The 12,369-nt window shown below is 40.5% G+C and overlaps 2 protein-coding genes across 5 annotated transcripts in view; one reads left to right on the plus strand and one right to left on the minus strand.

The window, feature by feature from the left end:
• MRPL13 (mitochondrial ribosomal protein L13) overlaps positions 1-8,740 on the minus strand; it is a 39,228-nt gene extending 30,488 nt beyond the window's left edge. The window contains exons 1-4 of one of the 3 annotated variants that reach the window (XM_043879524.1): positions 8,584-8,676; positions 7,430-7,548; positions 4,448-4,571; positions 443-536 (exon numbers count right to left, since the gene is read on the minus strand). In XM_043879524.1, coding sequence (XP_043735459.1) covers positions 443-536; positions 4,448-4,571; positions 7,430-7,456 — 245 coding nt within the window. In that variant the 5' untranslated portion in view covers positions 7,457-7,548; positions 8,584-8,676. Of the gene's footprint in view, positions 1-442; positions 537-4,447; positions 4,572-5,527; positions 5,622-7,429; positions 7,549-8,583 lie in introns of those variants that run through there. The other 2 variants (XM_043879523.1, XM_043879522.1) reach the window with 2 other exon arrangements.
• A 78-nt stretch (positions 8,741-8,818) lies between these two features.
• The window catches only part of LOC122679193 (MDM2 binding protein), a 72,921-nt gene continuing 69,370 nt past the window's right edge, over positions 8,819-12,369 (plus strand). For both annotated transcript variants that reach the window (XR_006336344.1, XM_043879521.1), the window contains exons 1-2: positions 8,819-9,076; positions 9,930-10,010. Coding sequence is in view for 1 of the 2 variants with exons in the window: in XM_043879521.1 (XP_043735456.1) it covers positions 8,959-9,076; positions 9,930-10,010 (199 nt within the window). In the remaining variant the exon portion in view is untranslated. The remainder of the gene's footprint in view (positions 9,077-9,929; positions 10,011-12,369) is intronic.

The following is a 12,369-nucleotide window of genomic DNA, read 5'->3' on the forward strand; positions in this document are numbered from 1 at the left end:
AAGACACTTCCGGAAACAGCAGTAAGAGGAATCAGAGGAAGCAGAAAGAAATGAGAAGACTGACTAAACAATGAGAGAAATCTAGATCACCGAGGTTAACATGACAAGTACTCTCAGGAAAAACCAATAGCCTCGGGCAATTACAAGGATCTGGTACAATTTTGTGGTTTTCTAATTGAGTAAATCACACATGCATCACGAACAAAATCGGTGTTTTCTTAAGTTTCTTTTTCTTTCAATATTATTTATTTTTATTTTTTGGTTGTGCCACGTGAGATCTTAGTTCCCCAACCGCATATTGAACCCGTGCCCCTGCAGTGGAAGTGCAGTCTTAACCACTGGACCACCAGGGAAGTTCCTTAAATTTCTTTGAAATATAATCAATAATATTAAAGTGATACATTTCCCCTGCCTATCTTCCCTGACAAAAGCATTATCTTACCCAGTATGTGAGGAGTATACTTTTTGCTCCCATTTGTTTCCAGAAAATGCAATGTGCCTTGTGTTCACTATGACAACATGATCCCCACAGTCACCTGGATTTAAAAGAACAAAGAAAGAAAAAAAGGATTTTGGTTGAAAAATCTTGACTTTAAGAAAAAGTGTGCTTGGTTATTTACAAAGCTTTCCAAAGTCCAAAGAACACATCAGTGAATATAAAGCATGTCAGTGCAACATCAAAATCCTTGAACAGACTGATGTTTTTCTTTTACATAACATCTAAGCATAGAGGAGTTGGCTAGACATTCGGAAAATCTCAACACTGGAAGGTAAAAGAGAATTCCGGAAAGAAGCCAATAACAATAGGCCTTTGAAAGGCAAACTACTGTTACTTTTATTGTCTTTCACCGTTAATGATTACACTTCGTTAAAATGTAATAATTACACTTTAATAACAATTACACTTCACCACTTTTAACTATCTAATAAAATTTCCCCTTAAAAATAAAAGAGAAAATGAAAACAATATGCATAAAGATGAAAAAAGGTATGTTTTACCAATAGGTAAATTGGAAACAAATGTAAAACATCACAATTGTTACTCATTTCAAATTCAGAGAATAGAGTATTATGCTCTCATGCTTAACTACTAACCCAAGGTTTTTTCCAATCACATTTAACTAGTTAAATATCTTTCAAACTGGAAAAAAAATAAAGTTTGGTAAACAGTTTTCAGAAATAGGAATTGAGTTTATTTACAAAAATTTATCACCTTAGATTTCTAACCTTATTTGATTTCTTTTTATAATAATGGGCTAAGTTAAATGGCCAAATAAAATTCAAACTAATTCAATCAAGGGGAAAACTCAAAGATTTATGTCAGGAAATCTAAGGTCTCATCATGGATCCACAGTCTTCTCCCTCCTTCATGACATAGAGCACTGCTTTTCTATCTGATCTTCTTACAGGATTTGATTTGAGAATGTCTGAAAAACAGCCGTTCCAAATCAGTGATAAATAACAGAAGTTTGGCTTTGGTATTTATGCTTGTTTCCAGCCTGATGCACAAACATCCAAATGCCTACTTCAATTTTTTTTTCTTCCTTTAGTATCCCTGAACTTCCGCATGGCTAATGTGACAGATGATCATGGAAGTTACCACAAAATCCACTGAGTATAAAGACATTGTGATAGGAACAAGGGGTGTTGTCCCAGTCTACTGCTGGCATGTAAATATTCACTTCTGAAAAAGGCAAGTATTCTAGATATAACCGGGAGCGAAAACCTTCAGTGCTCTGTATGACGATGTTCTAGGAGTGAGCTGAAGAACAAATGTGTGATTAACACTGTGAAATTTAAATGACATTGTTAACACCTGAAACAGACTGACTCAACTCAATAGTAAGAAAGAAAAATACTTTAGTTGGGTAACTTTAAGAAGAGCATTTTAAACTTTTTTTTCCCTAACAAATTCTTAAAAGATTTAAATAAATAATGCAAAACAGAATACTAGAGATTAGATTAGTTGAATTGTTTGAATTGTGTTTGAATTGCTAACATTCACAATATAACTTTTAAGAACTGTGTGAGACTTTTATTTGATTTCATTCCACATGCACCAGAAATATTTTAAGATGATCTGATAACTTCAGATAATGCTGAAGAAAGGTTTCCCTCTGCTTCTTTTAAATGCTTATAGTCTTCCTCAACTGATTAACTTGTGGACAATGAAAAGAACGGCGTTCTCATGAAGAGTAAGTCATAATCCAGAAATCACCAAGGGCCCTCCCCTTTCATTCATCAGTGAGAAATAAACTGTTGGGAAAGCTCCGCGTCCCCAGCTCAGGAGGGGAGCTCTAATTAGAAGGCAGTGCGTGTAAAGTGGTTCAAAGATTGTATACTCACATATCTGAACATACAGAGGCCCACTGGGCTTGGTGAGATGCTGTGGCAAGCCAACTTTCCATTTATATGGTTATTTTTTTTCTTTTGCAAACTGTGGTTTGGGTCAAGATGGAAATGCCATGGAATTAGAAGAACGTGCTCCTTTCACAAAACTTAGGAGAAGATGGAATCAGCAGTAGCCACATAATTCTTTTTCAAATACAGCACTAACCATCCACTGATTTAAAGTTCTGCTTCCTTACATGTAAGTCATCACTGCAAAAGCACTCCTCACGTACTGCACAGCAAACATTCTGCCAGAATAGATGAGACTTTCTGGCAGGCCGTCCTTTCCTAGGAATGGAGGATAGCTTTTCCAGGAAATTAGAAATTTACTTTTTAAAGACTAAATTGTATTTTTGTTTCACTGTATTTAATATTCGACTTTTATCGACAGAAGTTTGGACTTTTCATGTCCCTAAGATGTCACTAAAATCAGAACTTACACTGCAAAAAAAAAAAAAAACACAAAAAACTTAAACTGCAAGCAGTTTTCAATTTACAAATATGTTGTTTTAAGTGTTTTTCTAACATTTATTGGTTTAACAAGCATTTATTATGTATGTTTTATGTGCTTATAAACATTATAAACATGTTTACTTAAAAACTGACATACAGTTTCCCGGAAAAACAATATTACAAATGATGGCCATATGTACAGGAAGGGCTATAAAAGTTAGTATTTAGGTGTGATAATGACATTTAGGTTACACTGGAGAATATCTTTATTCTTAGGAGACATACACTGAAGTATTTAGGGGGAGATATACTGATTATCAGTCATTTACTTTCAAATGATTGAGTAAAAACAACATGGTAAAATACTGTGTAACCTAGGTGGATATAGAGAAATTCACCGTACTATTTTGACCTTTTCTGAAATTGTGAAAATTTTTATACGACAAGTTAGAAAAAAAGTAAAAGACTAATAAACCAGTGGAAAAAAGGGAAGAAATGCAGACATTTCACAGAATGGGAAATGACAAAAAGGCCAATATATAAATGAAAAGATACTGAACTCCACGTGCAATTAGGAAAATGCAAATTAAAACCACAGAGCACTTCCCAGCTACCAAAGTAGAATGTTACTCAGATGAGGAATAATGAAAACATCTGCATATAAAGACTGACTAGGTTCCTGTGTATCTCTGAACCCAGTAATTCCTGTTCTACAGACAGACCTCAGAGAAACTCTTCCACATGTGCCCTGGAAAAATGGTACAAGAATATTGATAGCAATGTTGTGTGTAAGAAACAAAAAAGGAGGTAAACTACCGAAGTGCTGAGTGAATGGATATTTATTTCATCATTACTATTAATTTTTTTAAAAATATTATATTTATATACGGATAGATGAATACATCCCTATCTATCTATACACATCTTTGTATATTTCATATTTCAAAACAAAGTTAAAACTCTGACCAGTTGCAAAAAGCATTGTTGACAGGCCAAGCAAGATGAAGGGTAAGAACTGATACTCGGCCTTGCAGGGTGGACAGGGAGTGCCTAAGAAAATGAAGTCAATCAAAACTTCCTGGGCTAAGTGGAAGGCTTTCAGTACGAAAGCAACCATTTGTTTTGAAAAAAGGATATGGAAAAGCAAATTTATTAACTCAAAATAGTGAAAAATAACTTTCCATACCTAGTTAGCTCTATATATCTCTCTGAAGGAAAGAGTCTTTCCAAGAGAGGGCAAGCTTATCTGTGTATTTTCAAAAGCTCTCTATTGAAACGCATGTTGCCACATGAAGAGACATGCTGAAGAGTGAGCGTTTCAAGTCCAAGTCAGGACATTTCTGAGAGTGAAAGGAAGAGCTACTGATAATTTTGCTGGGACAATGGCATAAAATGGGGCTGTTTCAGGTGAAATGGTCTATGCAGTTTTGCTATGAAGAAGCAAAATTCATTTTAGTGCCCCAACAGGAGTTTGGCAAAGATGGAATAAGGGATCTTCAAGGGAAAAAAAAAAAGAGATCCTTGCAGCAGTCCAGCCAACCTCTTCAAAATTCTATCCTCACATGAAAACTGCATTTACCGACAGGTCTAAAATGATACTCACTCAGTTGATGGTACACAGGCTTATGCAATCCTTGAAGTCTAACCGATGCCAGGGCAGCAAGCTTTCCAGGGGGCTGCATTTTCCCATCTAAGAGATACCAAACTCGGGCAAAAGTGGCCCATTGCTTAAGAGACGGAAGAGGAAACAAAGAAAATTCTCATTAAAGGGGAACACCTGAGTTTGTTATTATATACCATTGCACATAATCCATAGTTAATGTCAATAATTACTATGAAAAAGATCCCATCGTTAGATAACTTTTTTCATTTTCTATTTCTGGAAAAGGGGATCTTTCCTCATTCTTCTGTGGAGATTAATGCAGTTATTCTTCCTGCCTGCTTTTCTATTAGCAGTATGGATTATGCTTTATTAAAAACATTTCAAAGATATTATTTCCTTTTACATTTTGTATTTTTCGTACCACGTACAATAGACTGGAGGGATACTGAGAAGCTCTTAATGAAAGCAGAAGTTGTTTCTGAAAGTCTTCAAAAATACCTGGAGATCAGAAGATGCATTACACTGAGAGAAGAGTGGCCAGTTAGAAACTGATGACTACTCAGGAGTTTAACCCTAGTGAAAGAAAGTTTGAAAAAGTGTTCGTAGCTGTTGTGTCTGACTTTTTGCGATCCCGTGGGCTGTAGCCCACCAGGCTCCTCTGTCCATGGGATTCTCCAGGCAAGAATACTGGAGTAGGTAGCCATTCCCTTCTCCAGAGAATCTTTCCCACCCAGGGACTGAAGCCAGGTCTCCTGAATTGCAGGCCCGTTCTTTACCATTTGAGCCACCAGGGAACTAGCAGAAAGGAAGCTGGAAAAGTACAGACAGATGATACTGAATAAACTTAAATTTCAAAAACTGCCTTAGACAGACATCTGAGGCTGCCGCAGTGTTTCTGCAGTGTCTGACACTGCCTTCAAACTCTAGGAAAATTTCAGGCCAGAAAGATCTTGATCAGATCCTTTGTCTATGGATATACACAAGCTGCCAAACAATGTTGGAAAAAATTGATACAACTAGGCTGGCTGGTTTTATCTTAAATTTAACCATCACAAACCTCAAATCAGTACAACTGCTTACCCATCTGTGTTTTCCTGTACTCATTTTTCTAGTCTCCATCCCATTCCCCTTGTACATCTTGTCAGGTTTACCTCTATTTCATGTTTTGATGCCCCTGTAAAGGGTATTGCATTTTTAATTTAAATTTCTGATTGTTGCTAGTATACAGAAATACACTTCATTTTTATATTTTGGTCTTATATACTGCAACCTTGCATTTATCAGTTTCAGTAACTTTTTGTAAATTCCCTTTTTTACACAGATGACCCTTTTCTTTGCAAATAAGGAGAGCTTCTAGCCCACATACTTTCCATATCTCTCTCAGCATATGAACTAAAAAAAAAAAAAAAATTCAATTGTCTGCAGGACAATCTTGTTTCTTCAATAAATTGCAAAGAAAAAAGATAGGATAGGAACCCATTATTAAGAGACTTAAAAAAAAAAAAAACAACTCAGCAGCTTACTATACTTTGGATCCCTTTCCAAAGAAAAAAACCATAAAAATATTCTGTATTAATATTTATATAATATATATGTGAGAAAATTGGAAATGTGAACATATACTGAATATTGATATTAAGGAATCACTATGAAATTTTCATTTAGCTTTGATAAATGGTAATGGGATTTAAAAAAAATCTTTATCTTATAAAGCACATATTGAAAACATTTACTGATGAAATAAGAAGTGAATGAGGTACAGATTAAATGATACTGACTGTGAGCCCTCCGAAATTGGGTGATAATCTACTTTAATATCTGATTGTGATTATCCATAATAAAGTTAAGAAAACAAGAAAAGCTGCTCCTGACTTCCATTCTTTACCAGTGACTGCCTCATTTCTTTCCTCTTTTTTGCAGTAAACTCTTGCAAAGAGTTGTCTTTACTCCAAATTTATCTCTCCTCATTCTTCAGGGCTTCCCTGGTGGCTCAGCAGTAAAGAATCCGCCTGCCAATGCAGGAGATAGGGGTTCAATCCCTGGGTTGGGAAGATCCCCTGGCGAAGGAAATGGCAATCCACTCCAGTATTCTTGCCTAGAGAATCCCATGGACAGAGGAGCCTGGCGGGCTGCAGACTATGGAGCCGCAAAGGAGTTGACACAACGTAGGGAGTAAACAACAACCGAAACAATGGTTTTTTCAACCTACTCCACCCAGGCTTTTGTCTTCCCATACCCACCAGCAGCACACTATTGCCAAAGTTACCATGACCTTCACATTCTGAAACCCCTCAGTCAATTCTTTGATACGGTTGATCATTCCCCTCTCCTGGGTGTTGAACGCCACTGTCTATCCCCATCCATCCATCATGCAGATTCTTTCTCTTGCTTCTGAAAGGCTGGGATGTTCCACAACTGTTCTTGGTCCTCCTTTTCTTTTCTTACTTCCTCAAAGACTTCATCCAGGCCATTTGCATGCTTATGATTACCTAATTTACATCTCCAGCTTGGACCTCTTTTCCTAACTCTGGAACTCTTTGAGACCCTATGGACTGCATCTTGCCAGGCTTCTCTGGCCATGGGATTCTCCAGGCAAGTATACTGGAGTGGGTTGCCATTTCCAGGGGATCTTCCCCACCCAGGGATCAAACCCACCATCCCTGCATCTCCTGCATCAGCACGCTGATTTTTTTTACCACTGAGCCACCTGGGAAGCCCCTTGAACTATACACTTGTATTCAACTGCCCACCTGGCATATACACTACAGTGTTTTTTAAAATTATATGTATCTGAAGACCAGTTTTTCCCCAATCCATTGCAGACCAATGCTCAGATAGGAAAAAAAAAAAAAAAACCTTGATAAGGCAATTAAAATGCTGCCACAATGTCCAACGGCTACAATTCTTTTTAATGGTTAATTTTAATTCCTGTATCTCCTTCATCAGGGGCAGGTAACAAAGAGTTCAAGGACGGAATCTCACCTGGGGCAGGGCTAGGCTAAGAGGCATCTTACAGCAACATATCCAAAACCGAACCCTGCTCTTCCTCTGAAACCTGCTTCAGTCCCAGCCTTCCCTATCTCAGTTGATGGAAGGTCTCTCCGGTTGTTGAAACAAAAAAACCTTGGATTAGTCCTTGGTTTTTTTCTGCTGCTGTCGGTCACACTTAGTCCTTCTGGAAATCTCACTGGTTCCACCTTCACATGGAGCATGACCACTTTCCAACTCTACACAGCAACTAGGCCTGGTCCGCGCCACAGGCATGTCTAGCCTGGGTTATTGCGGTAGCCTTCAAACAGATTCTTTGCTTCTGTCCACCAATTCCCATTTCTAAACAATTCCTTCTTAACTCAGCAGTCTGGTACTCCTTTTAACACTTAAGCCAGATGAGGTTACTACTTGGTTCAAAACCCTCCGAAGTGAAAGTCGCTCAGTCGTGTCTGACTCTCTCTGACCCCATGGATTATACGGTCCATGGGATTCTCCAGGCCGCAACACTTCCCAGGGGATCTTCGCAACCCAGGGATCAAACCCAGGTCTCCCGCATTGCAGACGGATTCTTTACCGTCCGAGCCCCCAGGGAAGCCCATATATACCTGTGCTCAATAGCTCAGTCGTGTCTGTCTCTTTGCAGCCCCATGGACTGTAGCTCTCTAAGCTCCTCTGTCCACGGGAGTTCTCCAGGCAAGAAGACTGGAGTGGGTTGCCATTTCCTCCTCCAGGGGATCTTCCCAACCCAGGGATCGAACCCGCGTCTCCCGCATTGGCAGGCGGGTTCTTTACCAGCTGAGCCACCAGTGAAGCCCAAACCTCAACCGCCCCCCCCACCCCCGCCCCCGCAAGGCGGCCCTTATTTTGCTCAAACTGTCTACAGTGCCCTATGAGATCCATCTTATTGGCTCCCTGACTGTCCCCCTAACACCGCTCCGGGGTGAGGGGAGACCAGAGAAGGGCTGAATAAAAACACCGAAGTAGGGGCACCGAGAGCACTACACGAAGTGGTGGTCAGCTGCGACCCTCGTCTGTGCTTTATCTCCGGGCCTAGGGGCCTGGCTCCCCATCCGCCTCGGCGGCGCCAACTCCGGCCGCCTCCCGCCAGAGTGAGGAAGCCCGCCACGCCGGGAGCGCCGCCTCACCTGCGGCGCCCTGGACAGACCCGCCATGCTCCCGAGGGGCGTCTCCGCGCTTCCGCCAGGACCCGGGGCCGCCTCGCATCACGGCCCGGCGGGAAACGCGCGGAGCTGCGGGTGGCGGTTCCTAGGCCAGCAAGTCTTTGTATGCTTCTCCGCGTTTCCCACGTCTCTTCCAGTCTTCCCACCACAACCATTCCGTCAGGAAGAGAGAACACGATGCGGTTATTGAGAGAATAATTTCCGAAAGTCACTCGCCTGCTGGAAAGGGTGCGGAAACCGATGGGGGACGGGCTGTTTCCCGCCGAGCTGAAGAGAGGGCTCCGGAAGTGTTTCAGGCGCGCGGGCAGTTTGGACGGAGGCGGCCGCGCGCGCTGAGAGATGGATCGGTACCTGCTCCTCGCGGTGTGGGGCGAGGAAAAGGCCGCGGGGGCGGCGGCGGCGGGCCCGACACGTGGGCCCGAGGCTTCGCGAGTTGAGGGCTCCGGAAAGCCGTTGGGTAGGTGCCGAGCGGAGAAAGCGCGGGAGCGGCTAGCGGGGCGGAGAGGACTCTTGGGAGCAGGTTCTTCTGGGGAGGACTGGGCGGAGGGACCGCGGGGAGCCGTGACTCCCTCGGGTCGCCTGTTAGGGCTGAGAAGATCGGCCCGCACGCAGAAGATCGGCTTGCCAGGGCTGAGGAAGATGCTACCCGCACGGAGAACGGGGCTAAGGTTCTGGGTGCGACGTGCCCGCGCTCAGAACTTGGAGACACAGTTAAAAAGTTCTCGGGGCCTTGGGAATGGAATTTCTGCCCTTGAGACGTATATGCATTCATTAGGTAGTTCTGCCTCCTGTGTTCCAAGTGCGAGTCAGACGGAAAGCAACTCGGTGGAAAGGGCTGTTACTCTCCTGGAGTTTACATCCTAACAGGAGGAGGCTTTCCGCACGTGTAATACGTTAAAAAACCGAGTGGCAGATGTAAGACGATTCTGACCGTTTGAGATTGCACTCTTTTTGACGCTCCTGTCTGGAATCTGTTGCGTTTTATTTAGTTTGTTTTGATGGAGAGGTGTTTTGAGGAGGAAGTATATGTGGCTGTGTACAGAGTATGGTAACAGGATTTCCCATCTCGGTTTAAAAATTATTTGGGGGAGGGAGATTTTGGATTTGTGTTAACTGGCAAGCATGTGCAAACCGGGAACTTTACCTATTTTCTCTGCTTGCTTTATATTTATTATATTAAAATTTGAACAGAGTGTAGATCTTTTATGTATAGTATATTGTTCTGGAGAGGCTCTGGTGGTGAAACTGGAATTGGTCTACGTTGTGTAATTCTTGAACCCAGCTGAGTGAGTTTGATTTTTCTTTCTCAGACTTAAGAGCAGGAAATTTTTATCGTCTCCTGAAAAGAAGCATTAGTGCTTCAATTAGTCCAGAAGATAGTACTTTCCCTGGTAAGTACAACATAAACCCTTCTTTTCACTGGCGTAGCATTTGTATTGGAAATAAATTTAATTAATTTGGTCACATAAAAGTCCAAAAAACATTTGGTTGTTTTTCTTTGTTTGCTTTTGGGGGGGATATTAATAATGTCATTTAATATTTTAGCTAAACGTGTTTGCAGGAAAATATTAGTGCAAAGCTATAATGCATTACCAGTTAACACAGAATATATAAATATTTCTGTAACAGAAATTTTGTATAACACAATTTGTTACATAAAAATTTAATGTAACACAAATAACATAAATACTAGACTCAATAATTTAAAACTCCAGTCTCTTGTGGCACACTCCTTTACTTATTGTTACAGACTAAAAAAGATGTATCTATACACATTATTTGCCCATTACTGTATCATATTCTTTATCTTTAAACTCAACAAGAGGCACTTGTTGACTGGGTGCAAGTCCCTGGGATCGGGAGCTAGCAAAAGAAACAAGAAAAACAAAAGGGGAAAATTGCTTTCCTTCATTTACTGATGTTCAGATGTCATAAAGTTGTTATGAAAATTGTTTTATATTCTCATCTTGAGCGTTGTTCCCTTTATGAGATTTGCTTGCCATCTTTAGCTTCGTGTAAAATAGAGTAACGTGGCTTTATAAGGAGGATGTATGATTGTGTTCTGAGTACAAATACATTTTTAATGTTCTTACAGGCATTTCCTTAACTGTTTTTTTTTTTTCATTCTTACCTCTTACCACTTCTCTTAAAAGCACTTCATATGTGGGAGAAGGTGAGGGTGGGATGTTTCGAGAGAACAGCATCGAAACATGTATATTATCTAGGGTGAGACAGATCACCAGCCCAGGCTGGATGCATGAGACAAGTGCTCAGGCCTTGTGCACTGGGAAGACCCAGAAGAATCGGGTGGAGAGGGAGGTGGGAGAGGGGGTCGGGGTGGGGAATACATATAAATCCAAGGCTGATTCATGTCAATGTATGACAAAAACCACTACAATATTGTAAAGTAATTAGCCTCCAACTAATAAAAATAAATGGAAAAAAAAAAGCACGTCATAATTGTCATCTTTTCTCCATTCTTATCTGCTTGAAGTTCTTCAAAGTCTTTGACTTTTTTGATCACCCTTTACTTTGGAAACATTTTTTCTCCTTTGGTTCCTATTGGCATTATACAGATCCGTTTGTTACTTCTTTGATAGTCACCCTCTTTTTTTCCTTCCCTGACTTGGCCTCTATCTGAGAGTGGAGATGCCAGGACAGGTCTGAAAGCTGAAGGAAGTTCCTGGAGACGCCAAGGAGAGTGTGCTTGTTCTGATGACTGAACACTCTGTTCCTTTCTGTTTTCTTTCATCAGATAACCTGTCTCTTGAGTTTCAACTGTCATCTTTGGGGAATTATTTCTAATATCTATGTGCTTCCCTATCCTGTTTGCCAAATCCTGGTAGTACTCATTAATTTTGCAAGTTGGTATAGTTTAAGTCAGTACTACTATTATTACAACAGGATTTTGATGGAAAGTGACATGGTTAGTGAAGGACGTGTGATGAGTTGCCTGAAACATTGCCAAGTAAAAATATTTTGTTAAAGGTGGATACACGGGACTTCCCTGGTGGTCCAGTGGTTTAGACCTTGCCTTCCAGTGCAAGGGGTGTGGGTTCAGTCCCTGGTCAGGAAGCTAAGATCAAAAAACCAAGACATAAAACAGTTGCAGTATTGTAATTTTAAGTTCAATAAAGGCTTAAAAAAAAGAAATTGGATACATGTGTCTGGAACTCCAAAGGAGAATGCAGCTGGGGAAAGATTATGGAATCATCAATATATAGATGTCAGTTTGAGCCGTGAGGAGTGACGGTATTGTTTTGGAGTGTGAGAAGAGCAGAAAATCTTGAATTCATTTTTGAAAAGATCTGAGCACCAGTTTTTAAAGAAAGATAGGTTTTCCACAGAAAGCAAGTGTTTTCAGGAGAAAGTAGTCAAATGTGTCATTTTTTATTCCTTTCTTGGTCTTAATGTTGAGAAGTCAAGTACCAATAGGACTAAAAACTTAGATTTAGAAACATGTCACCCACTGGTGACTTTGGTGGTTGTAGTTTCAGTGGCATGTTGGAGACAAAAGAACAGATTACACTGGATTTGGAGGGAAATAGAAAAGGTACATAGGAAGTAGAGATGGTCAAGTGTAGACAGTGCTTTCAGAAAGTTTATCTTCCTGAAAAGTAAAGAAAGAGATATAGTGGTTAACTAAAAAAGGGAGATGAATTTAAAGGTGATTTAAAAAAGTAATTTGAGAAATACTTGTGCATATTTAGATGTTAGTGGGAAGGAAATGGTAGAGAAGGAGAGATCAAA

Source organism: Cervus elaphus, chromosome 21 (assembly GCF_910594005.1).
Source record: "Cervus elaphus chromosome 21, mCerEla1.1, whole genome shotgun sequence".
Lineage (NCBI taxonomy): Eukaryota > Metazoa > Chordata > Mammalia > Artiodactyla > Cervidae > Cervus > Cervus elaphus.